Genomic DNA, 20977 nt, shown 5'->3' with positions numbered 1-20977 from the left:
TGTCAGGTATATTCATTAACCTACCATGCATGCTTTTGAAATGTGACAGGATACTGGAGTTCCCGGAAAAAACCACGCAAGCGCAAAAAGAGTATGCAAACTGAACACAGGAAGGCCAGAGGCTGGAATCGAATCCTGGACCTCTGTAATGTGAGGATATGCTAACCACCGTACCACAGCTGGAAACAGCGGAAGTCAACACAGCCGGGAGGAGCGTTCTGGTTGATGTTGTGGGAAGCTAAGGTGAAGCTAGCGTCACGTCCATCCATCCATTTTCCGAACCGCTTGATCCTCACTAGGGTCGCGGGGGGTGCTGGAGCCTATCCCAGCCATCTCCGGGCAGTAGGCGGAGGACACCCTGAATCAGTTGCCAGCCAATCGCAGGGCACACAGAGACGAACAACCATCCACGCCCACACTCACACCTAGGGACAATTTAGAGCGTCCAATCAGCCTGACATGCATGTTTTTGGAATGTGGGAGGAAACCGGAGCACCCGGAGAAAACCCACGCAGGCCCGGGGAGAACATGCAAACTCCACACAGGGAGGCCGGAGCTGGAATCGAACCCGGTACCTCTGCACTGTGAAGCCGACGTGCTAACCACTGGACTACCGGGCCGCCGCTAGCGTCACGTAACAATGATAATGTCTGCAGTATGAAAATATTTCATGTGAAAAGCGTAAACAGTCTAACGATGACTTGCAATGTGTGCAAATTGAGTGCTTTGCATGATAGAAAGTATAGAGCTATTTAACACCAATATGTCATCTGAAAAACTGATGTGCCCCAACAAAAAAGGATTTCACTGTTTCACTTGGTTTACACCACTGCTTCACTGTACATAAAAAGGTGTCATGTTGAGATAGTTTTCTTTAAAAATAAATAAACAAATAAATAAAGGCAATTTGGATGTGCTCTTTTTTCTCCTTAATACATTCCTGAGGTATTGGATCATAAAATCAAGTGAGAGTCATACCAGATCAGACTTCGCCTTCTTCAACAAGGTGTCAGGTGATTGTGAACCAGGACATTCTGGAAAAAGTGCAAGACATTCATGGAGCATGGTGAAAACAAGAAAAATGTAACGGGTGAAGGCAATTGTGATGGCAGTCGTGATCAAGGCACTGTGGGCAGTAACCCCCGAGCTGGGTGGATGGCTCCAGCAGATACCAGGAGCAACGTATGAAATCTCTGTCCGAAAGAGCACAATTCTGGGAACAGCTGAGCTCCTGCAAAGAACCCTCAATGGTACAATGGGCTGTCACTTACATAGCGTTTATTTTACCTTTGGTACTCAAAGCGCTTTATACTGTTTCCCCATTTACCTGCTAATGACGCAGCATCAGAAGCAACTGGGGCTTCCGTATCTTGCTCAAGGACACTTCGACAAGGTTGCAATGGCCGGGGATTGAACCCCCAACCTCTGGGTTGACAACTCTACTACTGAGACATGCTACCCCTTCAAGCATGTGTCTCTGGGGGCTGATATGTGACGTCCAGCTGAAGTTCTGACCTGCAGCTAACAATTGAATAGTCAATGAAGTACAATACTGCACAGGAAAGATGTAGCATAGAACTCTGAATGGGCGCAGTAAATTTATGTGATGCTGTGTTGGCACTTAACACCAGCATGTGGCCAATCGTAAGATAAAATGTGCCTGTAAAGTATACACACACACACACACACACACACAGATTTTGGGAGAAACCCTACTCGTGGTGAGGAAAAACCAATACCAGGTGAAAATGTAAAAATACATTTGGCCTAATCAGTCATTTCCTCTCCTGGTGTCATGCGACCCATAACTTTTAGTAGGCCGCAGGTGCCGATGGGAAACAGCTGAGCAAGTATGTTAAATTTGGTATTTTTGCTGACACATACTGGTCACCGGAAGAACTCTTTTGGGAGTGGGTGATCTGAAAAAATGAAAATAATTGCTCTACAGAAAGATGGGCTATGCTATAAAGATTGCCAGGACCCTTAAATGGAACTGCAGCCCGGTAGCGCAGACCGTGTGGTGGTTTAACAGGACAGTTAAGAATGACATAAAATCTCTGATGGAAAGATAAAATCTTTCCATCAGGGCAGTTTGGTCCCAAAACACAATACTTTGATTTGCCAAACTTGTGTTGGAATCAAAAGAACAGAAATGTTCTACCTTAGAGGTTCTACTTTATTTATTTTCGACATAGTCCATCCATCCATTTTCCGATTCGCTGTATCATCACAAGGGTTGCAGGGGTTCTGGGATCCATCCCAGCCGCCTTCGGGCAGTAGGCAGGGATGGATCCCTGAACCGGTTGCCAGCCAATCACAGGGCACACAGACCGTGCTCACACCCGCACCTCAGGACAATTTAGAGTGTTCAATCAGCCTGCCAATCATTTTTTTGGAATGTGGTAGGAAACCGGAGTACTCAGAGAAAACCCACGCAGGCCCGAGGAGAACATGCAAACTCCACACAGAAAGGCCAGAGCCGGTATCGAACCCACAACCTCGGAACTGTGAGGTCGAGGCGCGAGGCGCTAACCACTAGACCACCGGGCCGCCTTTTTCGACGTCGTGACTTTCTCCAAAAAAAAAAAAAAAAAATGAACATGCATAAACAGGAAGAGAATGAGTGGATACCAGACAGTGAGTGAAGCTTTTGGCCGCCTCATCTTCTCTGTAGTAGTGTTTGGAGGAGAGAGCCTTTCCTGACATGTGCTTACACTGCATCAAACAGTGTAATTTACCAGAGCTGCCCCTTCAATTTACTTTAGGCTTTGTAAGTGTCAAGCACAGCATCTCCAATATATCCTGACAGAGCGCCGTTTACGGTGTATCCTTTGTATAGAGAAATAGTAAATAGTGCAAAGGGCATCTCAGTGCAGGGAAAAGCAAGATAGCTTCTCTTGTCGAATCCTGAAAGTTGTCACGGTATTCACAGGCTACGCATCCAATCTCATGTGCTGATATTTCTGCAACCTAACCTAACAGTCGGACAGCGTTGTGTGTAAGATCAAGCATAATTATGCAACATTAATAAAGATGATGTTCATTCATGTTTGTCTTCATCAGTTATGCCCTCTTTTAACCCGCCTTTAAACAGACTCAATATTGTGACATTGTACACGCTACAGGAAAACCATCTGATCTTCCACTTCATCAATTTCATTTTTTGACCTTGACATGGTTTGTCATCAACAGCAGCATTCATGCACACACTCACTTAGCCATAGAACTGAATACACCCCCTGTATGTATGCGCAGTCAAGTGCAGCTCTGTAGTATATAATCTCAGCTGGATTCCTGCCTCTGGATGGCCAGAGGTTCAGCAAGGTGACACAAAGATACTGTCTTTTCCTCCGAAAGCTTCCTCATGCCGCGTGTGCTAAAAGGCATAAAAGGGGAACATTTAGATAAAGCCTCATCTTTAAATGGAGAATATTCCTTCTTGTAATGGGATAACAACAACAAATGAATTCTTCTGATTCTTTTTGAAATGACTCTGCTCTTCATACATGCTGTCAGTAAAATCATGGCACCATTTATTATAGTGCTTGTTCTCATTAGGGTCAAACGGAGGTCACGCAAAATCAAAATGTTGTGGTGTATTAAACAATCATGCTTGTTTTTGGAATGTGAAATGAAATTGTAATGTCTGCAAAAAAAAAAAAAAAATTACTCAACTGGGACAACATGTAGCTCCACATGGGAAGGCCAGAGTCGAGATTCAACTTCTAGTTCTTGGAACTACAATATGAGACAAACCTGCTTGCCAGTCTGACCTTCTCAAGCAGAAAACAAGGGGGCCCCCTGCTGGAAAAATTGATTTCCACGCATAATAATAGCCAAGTTGGCCAATGGAACAAAATAACAGTGCCCCTGATTTGAAATAATAAAATATTGAATTCGACTGACATTTTTATGAAGGCGAAGCTATTAATTTAATTAATCTACAGACTGTTCGATGCGTTTAAAAGAATGGACTTGAGGATACGCATATACAACACAAATTAGACTAAATAGCCGAAGCAAACTCGCATTCGAAGCCTTAAGACTATCGAGAGGCATCCTTTTTTTTTTTGCCATTCAACACAGTTGCCAGGTGTTGTAATATATCTGAAAAAAATCCCAAGGGTTAAAATTTATATCCATCCATTGTCTAATCTCTGTATCCTCACGAGGGTCGCGGGGTATGCTGGAGCCTATCCCAGCTGTCTTTGGACAGCAGGCGGGTTGGGGGGCACCCTGAACCCGTTACCCGCCAATTGCAGGGGATACAGAGACGAACAACCATCTGCGCTGCGCTCACACTCACACCTAGGGACAATTTAGAGTGCTCCACTAACCTGTCATGCATGTTTCTGAAACGTGGGAGGATGACGGAGTGCCTGAAGAAAACCCACGCAGGCACAGGGAGACCATGTATATTCCACACAGGAAGGCCGGAGCCGGAATCGAACAAGGGAATTCTGCACTGTGAGACAGATGTGCTAACCAATCAACCAACCGTGCTGCACCTGAAAAATCACAAAACATTTTAAACCTATTTTTGATCCATCCGAAATGAGCCTGAAGTGAAGGTAAAATAAAAGGAAGAGCAACCTGAAGCGAGCCCCCTCAAAGACAGCTTGGCTTTTCCAGCACTTCATCACCAAACCCTGAACTACAATTGTTAAGTACTGTGCAGAACTGTGTATGGGGCACATGCAGTGGACGCATTGCCAAACACAGATATCCTCCCAAAGCCCCACTACGTCAAAAGCTTCAATGAGCGGTCTAATATTGCAGCTTATTAGAAGCTTAATTGTGTTCGACAACTAATCTGTTTAGCCTACTAAATGCATATCTTCTCATCTTTTAGCTTTGACATAAAAGTGTTTGAGACAGGTGATGTCTTGAGTGTGGCTCTGGATCTTTGCCCAGTTGAACAGCAATGTATGTGCTGTTTAGTCTCTGTGGATGAACGGCTTGCAATTTAACTGAGCCACACTTAACCTGGTCATTTAATTCCATACTTGACAGGTGGGTGATTGAAAAATCAGTTTCCGATAATTCCCTTTGACCGTACATATTTTCATCTGATAGTGACAGAAAGGCTTAAAAGGCAGATCATCACCATCCTAAAATAATAGCTTATGTTTTGGGGTGGGGGGGGGGGGGGGGGGTTGTTGTTTTTCAGACAAGCTGTGTCTGTCAAGAATGTTTAAAAAACACGCAATTAAAATGAAAGTTTTAGTTTCTTAGTGAGAACAGTACTGACAAGCGAGACAATGTACTTTGCTGTGGCAAACTGGAGCATACGCAACCTAAAAAAAGTATGTTACTGGATGTCCGCTAGGTGGCAGTGAAAACCATTCAGAGAAATAATGAGTGGAATCGTCCTTCATACTTCATTGTATGGGTGTCATAATGTTACTGAGCAGTTTAGTAAAATGTATATCTTTTCAATCCACGTGAGATGATCAGATGGCCACTTCTGTAAATCAAGGCACACGGTAGGTCTGGGAATTGTCAAAGTAAAGTTGTGTGCCTCCATACAAGAGATGGTTCAATCGTCAACATATCGACTCTATGTGTCTGATTAAATTGGTTTCTTCAATCCATTTGCTAGTTTGCGTTGCATGGGATGTGGCCAACTCACATCACACAGCCCCTCATGATAACGTGCTATTTTTACAAACTTCTCATCGTGTACATGTCAATGTACAAAGAACCACCACCAATGGATCTGTCAAATGCTGTGCTTGGAGAGCACATGAGACTTCAAACCTGCACCACACATTCAAACTGAGTACTTAAATACCAAGGCTGAAGGTTGACTATGTGATGTGAAAGACTTGTAGTCTGGGGTGAAATGCCACTGCCAAGTAGCACAGAATGATAAGTGAACTCAATGTACAGTCTGTCAAGTGGGTTAATAGTGCCTGTAGTATCTCTCAAGTACGTGGGACATGTGATGTAAGATGCAACACTTGAAATCATTACACGGCACAGATCTTGATAGCCCCCCCCCCCCAATCCCCAAGTAAAAAAGGACAATGCGATAGATGGCATGTAATGTGAAAAGTTCAAATGTGTAAGAGTCACGTGTGTGGAGGGTGCGGTGTTTCCGAGCATATTTGACATGGCTATCCAAATGACTAGTTTTCAGTGGTCCATTTAGATTCAGCTTAATTCAAACCTACAGACTGAGACATGAAACAAAGGATTGTGTAAAAGAGAACATATGTGACATGGTTTTGCAGAGAACTTTCTGCATGATTGTAGAGAGACGCTTCTTAGTCACCGCCACACCATTTGAGATGCAAAGGCGGTGAGCAGAGCAGGGTTGGCGCACATTAACAGATTCAAAGCAAATGCTTACGTTTGTCTTTAGATTCCACAAATCCAAGCATAAAATTGCATAGACTATCTTGTTTTGACTGGTTAGATCTTTGGAGGATGCCATATGCCAAATATGATTACAAATAGTTACAGCATGGGAGTGATACTGAAGCAATGTGATTGGACAATCAGCGGGTGCTCTGACTTTCTGACAACGCAATCACACAAGTGCTTTTTGGATGTTTGGATTGCTTTTAATCAATTAACAAACGGCACTGTGGGAGCCTACTTTTATAATGAGTAAATGAAAAGCAAATAGAAGTCAACAGTCACAATGAGTCAAAAGGGGCAAAATGTGGCAAAGGAGGAAAGTGGGAACGTTTGACTACTGTGTGACTGTTTGTTTATGTACAAGATAGTGCATAACAATGGTCGGCTGCTGTTGAAATTCATTCTAATAGTCAACATTAACTATGCCGCCTCTGAATACTGCAGCCATAAAAATTATCCTTAATATGAGGACAAGCAGTATCGAAAATGGAAGGATGATTTTTTTCCTGAGCTGATGCAATCGACCACTGCTAAGGTACTTTTGGGGGATAAAAAAAAAGACTTGAAGAGCACATACATGCCTGGTCACATTTTTTAATCCAAATCAAATTGGATGAGTGTTGTGCTTTCAGTCACTTTCACACATCACCGTCAGTTATATGACATTTTTTATGAGAAAAAAAACCTCTGAAAGTCAAAAAGGTCACTTGTCGAATCTAACCTTTTAAACTGGAGGCACTTTTTTTCTGCAAAAATCCACAACATATTCTTGTACTCCAGATGGGCAAATGACTCATGCTCCGAGTACAAGTCTCGCATGCTGCACTTGGCGACTTTGCTCGTAGCTCTGGAGGGCGAGAGCTCAACCTCCAAGTATGGTGTCATGAATTTGACACATACTTTTCCAACGAGAGGTTAGCTGTGGGCTGGTGGCAATGGGGAAGTTTTTTTCCCCCCTACTTCTTTTTTTATCTTTAACGAATGCTATGAATGCATCTGCATATTGTCAGGAATATTTTCCTGGATAATAAAACACAGTGAACATGAAACTAATTTGTTCCTTATTCAGACTGTAGAATATAACTGAATAATGGTGATGTCATGCCATCCGCAAAGTCAAGACGTGTTTATTCGATTTCCTTAGTCCAAGTGATTCCAAAGTTTTTATTGTAGATTGCAGTCATCATGACCAAATCTTTTGCCACTGAGAACAGAAGGCGAGACAGAATGCAGCCTTGTCTGACTCCTGTTTTTATTTCCCAAAAAGTCTTGTGTTTCCATTTCTGCTTTTGCTGGTACAACTGGGGTTGAGATAAATATTCTGAAAGATGTTGAATGAATTTTGTGGACACACCAGTGCTGTATCTGAAATTCACAAGTTTCAACAAAATCGTGTGCGTGCAATGCTGAAATCATTTGAGGTGAGTGATCAAGCGTACAAAAAATGCCATCCTGAGCGGCAAAAGGGAGAGCGCTTATTATGAACAAAAACAAACAAAAAAAAAGTCACAATCCATTTCGCTTATTCTACCTAAACTACTGCACAATGCAATGAAACCTTCAAACATAAACATCCAAAGCGTTGTGAAATGAGTAAACTGACCTGATATTTCCAGGAAAACAACAAAGAAGACAATATTGAGCATGGTTCTCTATTTCATTTAACAAAATGAGCAATGTTCTCTTTCAGTAGCGTGACAAAAAAACCTTTGGCGGCTACTGTGTGCATGAGAGTTCATCCAAATAATTGTATGAGCTGTGTCAGATCGTCATCACGCATATTTTCACACTGGCGTGTGACTTCTTCTCAAGGGACAGAGTTAATGGTTGCGTGTAATGTTGTAATGGTAGGTGAGAGAGGCCGGTATGCAAAGCAGTTTGAGGATTAATTCGATATCCTTGACAGCTTGAGGTCCATGTCCAAGTACAGTCTGTCCTCACTGCTGAGACGCAAGTAAACTACTGTGCTGCATTTGTAGCACTCCTAGGCCCAACTGGTACAGTATAGGCAGGCAGGTATCATATATGCTCTTGGAACCTACAGGTTGCACCAAAATGCCCCCTTTTTTCCCCCTCACTAGTAAAATGTAGTTGTCCAAGAAGTATATCAAATATGTCCCTACTAGTGTGATAAAATGCCATACAGGAGTGGAAGGTTTTATTGGAAAAAACTGTTACCAGTAGAGGTGCAACAACTAGCCGATTAATCGGCAACGAACCGATTATCAACTTAAATGGCAACTATTTTCCATCCATCCATTCATTTTCTGAACCGCTTGATCCTCACAAGGGTAGTGGCGGGTGCTGGAGCCTATCCCAGCTGTCTTTGGGCAGTAGGCAGGGGACACCCTGAACCGGTTGCCAGCCAATTGCAGAGCACACAGAGACAAACAACCATCCGCGCTCACACCTAGGGGCAATTTTGTGTGTAAAATCAGCTACCATGCATGTTTTTGGAATGTGGGAGGAAACCGGAGTACCCCCATGCAGGCACGGAGAGAACATGTAAACTCCACGCAGGAAAGCCGGAGCTGGGATCAAACCCACGACCTCTGCACTGAGAGGTTGACGCGCTAACCACTGGACCACCAGGCCACCGACATCTATTTTTGTCATTGATAAAGCGTTTCAAAGAAAATTTCCACCTCTGGAGCAAATATTCTCTGATTTCAGTAGCTGTCCATGAAAGCAGAATTATTATCTTTGTGCTTAACCAAATTAGAAAATTGCAAACGTCTGCTATTATATGAACATGTTACAGACCAAACCAGTAATCAAGTCATGTTATGTTGGTGCAATTTCTGCATTGTTAATTTGATAAAATGACCTGTATCTGAATAAAGGAATGGACATTTTAAAAATGTTTGTTTTACAATTCATCACATCATTAAAAAAAAAATCAACATAACTGATTGTCAAGTGTACTAGTTCATGGGCCTACTAAGACACAGACACCGGTGTCTTACAAGTGCATGACAAAGAGTGTACCAGTACATGGAATTAAAGCTGGTTACCAAAGACTTTGAATAAATGGCCTAAAGGGTATCCAGTAAATACTCAAAGGGCTTTGCATCATTCACAAGTCAACTAATGGCATTTATTGAATATCTGTGATATCCAACTAAAAGTCCAAACACTCACTCTGCACAGAACACTCTAGTGCGCAATTTTGCCTGAGTAGTTGCCTGTATGCCATAGTTGTCTTAAATGCCATACAATGGTGGGGAAACACGTTTCTAGTCAGACAGTCGTTCTACGAGTGTGCTGAAATGTCTTATGAATAAGGTCAACTAGCTTACTAGGACAAGGAAGTCAAGCTGGATAGTAAATGTGTACCAGGAGAAATTAACCAGGAAGGACACAAACAAAGGGGCGAAATGTAATAAACGCATTAGTTATCATGTAGTTGTTAACCGTGAGGAGTTCAAATAATGACATTTAGTGCTTTCAATGTCGGAGTCTTTGTCTTGTACTCGAGGTTTTTCACCACCACACGAGTGAAGGAAGGCGGGGTGAGAGAAGGAGGGGGTCTGCGGTTGGTGGAAGCCTCTGATTGGCCGCGCTCCCTTCGGTCACCCCGGAGCAAGTGTTTAAATAGCCAATCGCGTGGCTCTGTGGCGTATGTGTGGAAGTGTCCAGAGCTCACAATCCTCTCTCGGTGGAAGACCGCGTACGCGCGACATCTCGCTGACCTTACACACTCAAAAACCACGTACCATGGATGAGTCGAGTAGTTGACGTTTCCTGTAACCTTCTCTTTTTAAGCTTTCTTCCGTCCGATCATATATCACCTGTCTTTTGGCGTTTTTGACTTCGCGACGCTTTTTTTTACCACCTGCAAACCACCAGCGGAAATCATGAAGTACATCATCGGCATCGGAGGGTGAGTAACACAAATGAATGAAGCGGGGCGGTTTGCTAAGCTAGCCGCCGTAGGCCGAGCTGCTAGGCATTAAAGAGGCCGTGACACGTGGAGGAGCGGTCGTGACATGTGCACTCTTCTTGTGTCTTCAGGATCAAGCGCATCGCAGCTCATTCATTGTACATGTTTGATCACATTTATCTTGACAGGACTTTTCCGGGTTTGAAGTGATGGCCCTGCGTGGCAACGAGCCTTGGTTATACGTTCTGACGTCGAGCTAATGCTAATAGTGCTCAGCAAAGTCAGATAAAACTGAAAATAAGGATGCATGCTGTTTAAATTGACTATAGTGAGTGCGAAATGTTGCTCATCCTATGTATATTTTTTAAACGAGAATGAGCGTAATGATGAACAGAGTTCATATTTGTATACTATTAATTATTATTAATATACAGCACATTACTGTCAGAGTGTAATAGTTCTCATGTTAATAATTCCTCAAAAATTATTGTATTTATTTATTATTTGTTCATTTATTTTTACTCCTTCCAGCGTAACAAATGGGGGGAAAACCACCCTCACCAACCGGCTGATCAAGAACCTTCCCAACTGCTGTGTCGTACATCAGGATGACTTCTTCAAAGTGAGCATCCAAATTGTTTTTCTTCTTTTTTCTTCTTCTTCAAATGTTAGGCCTTAAGGTCAGGATTACAAGGGCGGGTTGGTTGGCTATTACCATATCATTACTAGTAATGCCAATGAATCCCAATTCTAGAGCCTTCCATCTAGCATGGAGCATTAGTGTACCTTGGTACATCTTATCGATGTATGTTTCAGCCCCAAGATCAGATTGCAGTTGAAGATGGCTTTAAGCAGTATGATGGTAAGCCTGTGTTTATATGGAAGGATCTGTGTGTCTTCTCATTTGTAACATGCATGCTTTGTTGGCTGTATAAAAGTCAGGTTCTCATAGCTGCATTGCCCCCCCCCCCCCCCCCCCCCTTCTTCCTTCTCTCTCGCCTTCCGACTTTCCTATCTCGTCTCCAGTCATTACTGCTCTGGACATGGACGCCATGATGAGTACCATCTACGCATGGCTGGAGAACCCGGTGAAGTTTGAGAAGTCTCACGGCGTCAATAACACCCTGGATACGGAGATTCTTCCCAAGTCCGACCAGAAAGAGGAGACTCACATCCTCATTGTGGAGGGCTTCCTGCTTTACACTTACCAGTAAGGACGCATTCCTCCATGACATTTCCTGTCCTGCGACGTCTGCTGGCGGGAAAGAGACAATCATTTGACTTGTTCTTTTGCAGACCTTTGATCGACGTGCTGAACCAGCGGTTCTTTATTTCCATCCCCTATGAAGAATGCAAAAAGAGGAGGTGGTAAGTGTCTGAACGCATCCAAGCCAGTCAGTCAGTTAGGCGCTATTCCCTAATTTTCAAATGTAAGGCTCCACAATGAAGATACATTGACCTCTTCCTGCCAAATATCTTGGCCAATTCAAACCATTTCAGAATGTTCAGCTAAATTGGATATGTTGGAAAAAGTTGAAATGGAAATATGTTTTACATACTATAGTTACATCTTTATAATTCCCTTCCACATTTGTAGAGAGATTCAAACTTAACTTCAAAATGTTCATCTCAGACAGGACACCTAGGAGACTATTACCACTCCCAAATTCCTTCCATATTTCAAACCACTCCAACTTAAAGTCTCTGAGCCTCGATTTCAACAAGTGAAGCAATTTTACATCATTTCAGTTCCGCTTTCAGCATCAACATGTCTCCACAGAAATTGCATTTTCTTGTTTCCCTATATATACTTTTTGTGTTTGTTTTGTTTTACTACAGCTCAAGGAACTACACGGTGCCAGACCCCCCCGGCCTCTTTGACGGCCATGTCTGGCCCATGTACTTGAAACACAAGAACATCATGGAGAGGACAGGCGTTGATGTTTGTGAGTGTTCACACTCATGTCCCTCTTAAACTGAATTTACCTGTTAAAAGAAGAAAAAAATAATAATAAAACGGTGCATATTTTTTGTTTGTTTGTCACTACAGTGCAGCTAGATGGAACCAAGTCAAAGGAACAACTGTTCAACTCTGTCTACGGGACCATCCTGAATAATATCCAACATTCTCTTTAACAAAGGTATCATCAAAGACTGCCTATCTTTATGTCAATGTTTTTCTGGAAGTCAATATTTGCATTATTTTTCTGCACTTCAGGTCACTTGATCAGCTAAAATGGAGCACGAATTCAACCCAGCCTGCTTGAAGTCCAGCTCGCCTTAAGTTTCTACCTGGCAGCTTATTTAGCTGACTGCTATTATTTCTAAACTTCAAAAAAAATGTACAAATATGTAACTGGCGGCATCAAATGCTGGCATGATTTTATATCAAGCGTATTTATTGCTTTGTACGGCCTACACTCCACAGAGAGTGGATGAATATATTCAGAGGATGGATGCATACGTCAATAAAATCCTCAAGCCAACTTTGTGTTGTTGTGATGAGTGGAAAGTTACTTGTCAATGCAAATGACACTATCTCATAAGACATTCTCAAAATTCTACCCATTATGTACCACTCTTGAGCATGTGATGCCCACTATCGGTGGCCACGCTGCTCTTGGTGCAAGTGATAAGTGGGGTCACGAGTTTGAGCCCCTCCCTCTTCACTTCCAATTAGAAGTGAGTGTCTTATCTGTATTTAGACAGTGTCCCCAGGTTTCTCAGAATAAGTACCAAATACGCCACGATGATGCCAGTTGCACAAGGATGACGTCTGAAATGGCAAGTTGGAGAAAGTAGACATGGCGCTTCCCCCTTGGGAGATAACCTGTCACATTAGTGACAATAAAAGGCACCTGGCATTGCTAAACGGTTTGGCAAGTAATGGAAAAACATTACTGTTCAATCTTGTCTTTTATATGCAGAAACTAAAAGTGTCAAAAAAAAGGTCCAGTCTGTCTTGGGTTCCTTCATTTGTATCCAGAGCAGGTTGTTTATGAATGATAAATCCCAGTTACACTATATACACAGCTTTGGCAGGGAAATTACATGGGTGGAAATGGGGGTGATGAAGCTGTGCAAATTCTTATGGTGAAGAAGCATCATCTCAACGACAGACCATCACTTTGATGTCATACAAATATATATCTATTTATTTGGGGGAGTGTGGGGGCAGGGAGTACCTCGTAGATTGCAACATCATTGATTGATTAGAGTCTGTGTGGAGGCTTATCTGTTATAGCAGACATTTTGACTTGATAAATTCTAAACATGAGTGCAGGGACTTGCAATGCAAAGTTATAACCCTGCGAGGTGCCTTGGAGGGAGTGACTTACAGTATTTCATTTTTCTTCCCCTTATGTTGAATAACATACCCCATTCAACACTCCTGGACAAACTAAAAAACTATTGAAAAGGATATGCTTAGATAGAAAACTAAAAATATGTGAATTTAACAATAATGCTTCAGACAGTTCTAGAATTAGTTTACATTAGATAGTGCAAACATCCTTTTTGGTCTTGGGATGACACCAAAGTAGGTCAATACTTTACAAATGTGTGTTAGAAATCCCACATATGGCACAAAAAGCTATAATTTCCCACTATGGCCAATGAAATTCGATCCTGCGCAGCATTATATAACTCTTGGTAGGTTGACTTTTACTTCAAATGTGGTCACGTGACTGGGCCTAAAGATCTGCCAGTTGTGTTCCTCTGTAGTACTGCACATGACAGCCTAGCTGCTGTCGGAGCCCTCGGCCATGTGGAAACTTTAAAGCCGTCCACAATTTTTACATTTCGATTCGCTAAAAAAATAGACAGGCGGGTTTACTGGGTTTGTAGTTATTCTATGGAGGTTGGCGTGAGCTGGACTTGGGAGTGAGGGAGCAGAGAGTGAGTCAGAGATCACATTACAACGCCATTCATCGGGGGAATGTCCTGCAACCTACTTTGGTTTCCTCCAGAACAAACATTCAAATGTTTGCTCTCATTCATTTATTGTGCTCTCCAAGTTTAATGCTTATATACTGTTCATTTTCCATGCGAACATGGTATATCAATTGACCTGGTCCAAGAATATCCTTATAACTGCCTAAATTATGAAAGACAGATCAGGTCGAAATGTGATTATCGTGTGTCTGACACAGAGTTCCGATGGTTTTTGATTATTTTATTTATTTATTTTTTGGTAGTTAAGTTTTTATTTAGTTTTGACTTTTTTTTTTTTCAAATTCAGTTCATTTGAATTAGATTTACAGTAGGTTTGTTCGTTATTATTTTGAAAATGGTTGATTATAGTTTGTTTTTTAATTGTGTTTTAGTATTAGTTTTTTTATGTGGAGTGTTGGTAGAATGCAAGATAAAAAAATAGTCACTAGTGTGTAAAAAAGTAAATGAAAATGAAAGCGTTTCAATGGTTTTGGATTTTTTTTGTTTTATTTTTATTTAGTTTTGACATGTTTTTTTTCAAATTCAGTTCATTTGAATTAGATTTACAGTAGATTTGTTAGTTTTTATTATTTTGAAAATGGTTGATTTTAGTTTGTTTTTGAAATTAGTTTTAGTATTAGTTGTAGGTTTTTTATGTGGAGTATGGGTAGAATGTAAGATTTTTTTAAAAAAATGGTCACTACAGTGTAAAAAAGTTAATGAAATTTTTTTTCTCAATTTTAGTTTTTTTTTTTTCGTTTTCATTTACTATCGCCGTGGTCTGACATTGACAAAGAGATGATTAATTGTTCATGATTTCGATTTTTTTTTTAAATGATCAAATAATAACATGTCCTGTTTATGTATGAACACCCAATCAATTGAACGTGTTTCTGTGAAAATGTGGTGGTTACATGTACAGTTTGCGGGTCTCTTTGACTGTTTCAATATTCTCCCGTGACTCTTCAAAAACCAGCAGGTGCATGCATCTGTGTAAATGTAATGGAGACACAGATAGTTTCCGGGACTGCTTCATGCTTGTGACCTGTAGCATTAAAAACATTTATGGCATGTACAAATTTCACAGTTTCAATAATCTCACCATTTTCTTTGATTTAGCACACAGTGGTAACTCTAAACATTAATTATAGAAGACATGGAACAGCCTAAATGTCATGCTTGTGTATTTTGGGTGACTTTAAAGTCATCCAATTCCTGGCTGAAATAAAATCATTTAGGGTGTATTTGTTGCTGTCTAAACAGGTCAAATGGACCCAAACCGTGTGTGAGGATTCAGCCCATTATATTGGCAAAATAAAATATTCTACTTTTGACTTTGCCCCTGAGTGTCACAACTTTCCTTCCGTTATTCACTGTAGCAAAAAATGCTTTGCATCTGTGACAAACATTTTGCAGCTTTTCGCAAAGGCCAGCCAGTTTATTTTAACATGGGTGTAAGTGCACAGTGCACACAGCTTGCCAGCTGGTCAGAGTAAACTTGAGTGTGTGAGATAAGTGGTTGCATAACTCCATTGCTGCTGTTGGCTGCCCCCTGTGAGAAGGAGAAAAAAAAGGCTTCAGACTGTCCCACATTTGCACTACAGTGTAGCCATCCAATCCTAAATAACTGACCTCCTTGTGTGTTTGTGTGGGAGTTGACACAACATGTTGCAATAGTCAGCAAAAGTTCCAAAAACAGAAGTCATTTGAGTCCACATTTTTAGAATTGTGCTAGTTCACTGATAGTGTGGGCGATTGTGAACTTATTGTCCTTGGATATTGTGTGAATGCTTGCGTATCGGTGGTGACAGAAGGCTTTGTCTTTTGCCGTGGTGGGAAGTAACAAAGTACAATACTTTGGTACTACTCTTCATTTTTCAGGTATCTGTACTTACGTATTTAGTTTGTTGACAACTTTTTTATGGGAGACTTAACCGCAAAAATGCAAACTATTTGAAGAATCAAGAACCCCAGCCACTGACTTATTTAAGAATATTGTTTGCTGTTGTTTGCTCCACGAATGAGTCTTGGTGTTTTTTGTTTTCTGCCAACCTGGAAGCCACATGCCCCTGGTGTTGAAAAATTCTGATCCAGCTTGCTCATGAAAAACATGAATTAAAAAAGAGAGAGAAGAAAACCAAATATTGGTTGCGACAAGTTACAAAAAACGGTCTTGTATATAACTGACACTCATTTTTTGTCTTTTTTATTTTACTTAAGTAAAGGTGTTCAATCACTACTTTTACGTACAGAGGTGGCCAGCGTGCATCTGATGTTTGTCTTGAGATACAGGCAAAAATTTTCGATACGAGTGCGTGTCAGACCCCCCCGGCCGTAAAATGGTGCCAAGTTCCCAACATCCTACCACCATCCAATCACATCGGCTCCATTGCAGTGGTGGGACAGCATCAGCTGGTGGCAGTGATGCCGCTGCGCCACGAGGCTGCTAATCAACCACCAATAGACCCCATATAAGATGAAGAACAAGGAAGGACAATACATTGGTTACAGTCGTCTTTTGTGTTTGCAGGTTATGTGCCGAGCAAACGTTATGACTGTGTTTTATACCGTGCAATGCACTGTAATGCAAGTTCGTTAATGGGGGGAAGGAGGGGATTTTCTGTGTTTTTGGGGTATCTCAAGGCACCACTGTATTGTTTTATAGAAGTATCCGAACATCTACTTTGGTAGAGTGTGAGCATTTGAGCCACCTGCGGTCTTTTGACACCGCTGATGTCTGTGGACAATAACAAAGCCTGCAGTTCCTCAAACCACTGCAACTGCCACTCTGAGGTTAGAAGGCCTCCAGTACTGGATCTTACTAGATCTTGTTTGGATATTTGAGGGATATTTTGTTTTTCTCCGGGTGCACTACTTGTTCTATCGACTCGGTCTACACACCTCGCTCGGCACAGTGGATCCAAGGAGCAGAGAAAGCAACAGTCTGCTGTGGTGGACTCACTCAAATAGAGCATATAAACAACAACATAAATCCTCCCTTCGGACCTCATATCTTCACCTCAGGTCAGACTTTGCAAACACTGACTTGTCTTGGCACATCAGGAAGTTGCATCCTTTTTTGTTGTTGTTGTCCTCTTTCCTTGTTACTCAAGCAGCAATGGATACATCCATCTACGTCATACATCTACTTCGCTTATATTGTATGTATGTATATTGCATAACAGTGAATGAATCAGTCAGCCCCTCGATTACAAATATTAATGGTCTGAATTGCCACAACATCTATTTTTGAACGACTTCACCAGTTGAAATGCAAATTACATCAGGAATTCCCTTTGTTTATTTTGCTTCTCATAACATATTGCCTTTCTATGATATGAAGAAAGGCTAAAATGATCGTTCAAGCCATTTTCCACTTTCTTAATTGCTCTGCCTTGGTGAAATAACATGTAAGGGATTGTTTATTCGGCAAATGCTTGAACTTTTTTTCACCCAGAGATACATGGTGAAAAGGTCTGTTAACAGTGGAACCTCAAAGGCCACAACTTACTCCAGGAATACGGTCACCCTCCAATTTGTGCGTGTTTTGTAATAAGATTCTCTGGGGGGGGGGGGGGGGGGGGGGGGGTACAATTCATATGCTCCACAGTTAAAAAAAGTGTACAGTCAATGTGTCTAATGAGTGAAGCATAATTGTATCATGTTGATCCTTCTACAAGCCAAAGAAAAAGCAAATCATACAATGCTGGCTGAACTGAGCTTTATCTAGTAAGGTTTGCTGACATCTCAAGTCACACACGACATACACAACCGCTCAGTTGGCCTTCTTCAACAGTCAAACACACAAATACAAACTCTAAACACTTTCTTGCAGTTACAGTAGGCCAAAACTCTTGAAACTGCCTTGTTTCTGTCACGTACTAGGCCATGCCCCTTAAAGGCACCCATACAGCACTATAGCTGTGATGTCATGATTGTGTATTATATATTTCTATATTCACTTCCAATAATTTTCCCAAAAGTTTATGAAACCACTTTATTTCTCTAGAGTCCCATCATGATGCCTTTTTTTATTATTTTTAAATACAACAGAACGCTATTGTTGAAAAATACAGAACAAAAACTTTGTGGTGGGGAGGGCTGGAATGGATTAATGTCATTTCCGTTGAGTTCAATGATGAATATTGATAGTTTTATGAGCTCGGTCACAGAACTAATTCAATTCGTAAGTCATGCTTTTACTGTATTGAAATAAACCTGTGTGCTGTTCTCTGATTTCAGTTGTGTAACAAAATCTTTTCTGTTGTCTGTATAATAACGTGGCTGTTGAAAGAGAGGCTGCAATTCAGAAATAGCACCAGACTTCAAGCAAGATGACTGTCGTAACCTCAAAGTGTACAAGACATATGTGTTTGATTAATCCACACAGCTTACTTAGTTGCTTAGCTTCTATATTTGTCTTTTACTAGAGTCCATGAGAAGCTGACAAAACCACTGATTTGCGCAGTAAAAACTTGAACCACGACCGGAGTTGTTGCACAGGCTTGTTTTGAAAACATGGACCGTGGTAAGGCCGCCGTGCTTTTGAGCCACTGAGTGCTGCACCTGTGGGATTGGTGGGGAAAAACAACTCTTCACCTCCCGTGGTTGACCACAAATGTCTGTGTTTACACTGAATTCGTCTGCCTTTGGGAGAAAATAGGCCACTATACCGACACAAGGCAGTGGTTCAGACATCCAAACACGCTTTCTAGATAAATTCTTCAGCCCTTTAAACTATGTGAAATAACACCAGACTAAATCCGATTGATTTCGCCATTATTATTCTATGCGATGTTTATGGGTCATTCCTGGATTGCAGAACAATTTGGGCACCAAAGTATTTGATATGGGGACATTTACTTGATCATATTTTATGTTTTCAAGAAATTTGATTTGTCCATCTTAACCATCGACATCAATGTATCAAGGTTAGACCTTTTATTTTACATATGTACAGTATATATATATATATTTTTTTTAATATACAGTATATATACATACACACACACACACATATATACAGTACATACTTACATATATATATATATATATATATATATATATACACATTATACACACACACACATATATATATATTTATTTTTTTTTTATTAATTAAAAGGACGCAAAAGTGTGCACCAGTAGCAGTCGGCTTTCAATTGATGCAGTCAGAAAAACTGTATTTTAAAATATTTGATTACAGTAAGCCCCCCTCCATCGTGGTTTCCAGGATCACGTCTTGTAATTTCGCTGATTTTTTTTTGTCCAGTTTTATAACAATGTTTTGTTCTGCCTGCAGTTTATTTGGGATGTGATTCCACTGTTGATTTATACTTTGACATTTGAAAGAAGAAGAGTAAAAACAGCTTTTTCAAGATTAACATAATTTTTAGGGAAGATTATTCATTGTTAAATTGCCTGTGGTCCTGCTTTACACCTGAGCAAAGTGATGGTTGTAGGTGTGTTATGTAACGTACATCTTTGGGCTTACTTATTCATGTATATTGTGAGATGGTAAAGTTCTTTGTTTGTGAAAACAGGATATTCACTGTAAACATAGAGGGACCGGTACACTGTAAAGCTTTGTCTTATCCATTGCTTTTGCTGTTTCTCAATATATGATGTTGTTAAATGTCTTTGTATTACTGTACTGTAAAAATGCGTTTGAAGACAGTAAAAAAAAAAGTGCTTTATGCGCTATGAAAACCTAACAAGGGTATAATTAAATAGGGTATTAAACGTGTAATTTAGGATATAAATGCTAATTGCGGTCCACCCGAAAAAATAATAATAAAATTATTTTTTTTACTGCACTACAGGTGCAGTGTTTTTGGTTATAGATTATTTATACTGTTTTGAAAAATCCCATTGGTTACTTAGCAAACTGTTTTGATGAAAAAACTATTTTTGAAGCATCTGTTGAGTCACGGACACTGAATTACTAATGTTCTCCCCGTCCTCTAAGCCAGACGTGCGTATGAAGTTTTATAAGGCGCGGTGAGGAAGAGAGAGGGTAAGTAACCTAATTCGCTGTCACGTCGGTCAAAAACACCATAAAGCGATATGTTTTCCAGAGACATCGGTTAAACTCTACACAAGGCCAAACAACAGCGTGCGCAAATTCCGCCGCACCGACCGAATGGTAAAAACCTGAGGGAAATAATTACACCACGCAGCCGTCATCAGTGTGGGCCCGAGGACCATATCCTGTTATGGTGGCTCTGGGAGAGGCTTGGCGCTGCCAGTCTGAAGCAGACCACAGCCTCCCACTCCTCAGCCGTTTGTCTGAATCACTGTTTACAGAGACAGGAAGCCCTTGCCGCTTACAACTTCATCATCTCCTCCTGCTCCATGTCTGTGGCTTCGTGAAACGAGGGGGCTTGTGATTTTTTTTTTTCTGACAGCCAACTTTCTAAAAGCGTAGACGGGTTAAAACCAAACACGTGGAGGAGCGCAACCCAGAATGTCTACCTCTCAGGATGCCATCCACCCATGCCTGCAGGAAGAGCGTCTAATTGACTCATTCTAGACAGTGGTGTTTTTTTATGCGGGAGAAAAAAAACAACCTTTCGGAATAGTACACATACCATGACACCTATTGTCCGTCTTTTACTGTAAATTATGTTCCGTGACCATGCTAATAACTCAAAAGACTCTCAAATCATGTTTCCACAATGACACGAAAGGAAATGTCATGAATCTGTTCCAGCCTTCACTCCCCGCCAAAAACATATTTGTAATGTGGTTTTTGTATTTGAAAAAAACACACCCTTAAATATTGAACCTATTTGT

At 41.1% G+C, this 20977-nt stretch overlaps 1 protein-coding gene across 1 annotated transcript; it reads left to right on the top strand.

Annotated features, from left to right (window-relative positions):
- Positions 1-9978: 9978 nt before the first annotated feature.
- mibp2 (muscle-specific beta 1 integrin binding protein 2) lies at positions 9979-12735 on the top strand. The gene is made up of 8 exons (XM_086107314.1): positions 9979-10249; positions 10781-10871; positions 11066-11111; positions 11276-11459; positions 11546-11617; positions 12089-12195; positions 12300-12390; positions 12468-12735. The coding sequence occupies exons 1-7, from the start codon at positions 10224-10226 to the stop codon at positions 12383-12385; spliced, it is 612 nt and encodes a 203-aa protein (XP_085963440.1). The 5' UTR covers positions 9979-10223; the 3' UTR covers positions 12386-12390; positions 12468-12735.
- The last annotated feature ends 8242 nt before the right edge of the window (positions 12736-20977 follow it).

This window comes from Hippocampus guttulatus, chromosome 3 (genome assembly GCF_054856545.1).
Source record: "Hippocampus guttulatus isolate MCC_2025c chromosome 3, RoL_Hgut_1.0, whole genome shotgun sequence".
In the NCBI taxonomy this organism is placed as follows: Eukaryota; Metazoa; Chordata; class Actinopteri; order Syngnathiformes; family Syngnathidae; genus Hippocampus; species Hippocampus guttulatus.
Note: the sequence above shows the minus strand (reverse complement) of the source record. Positions and strands in the feature narration are given on the sequence as shown.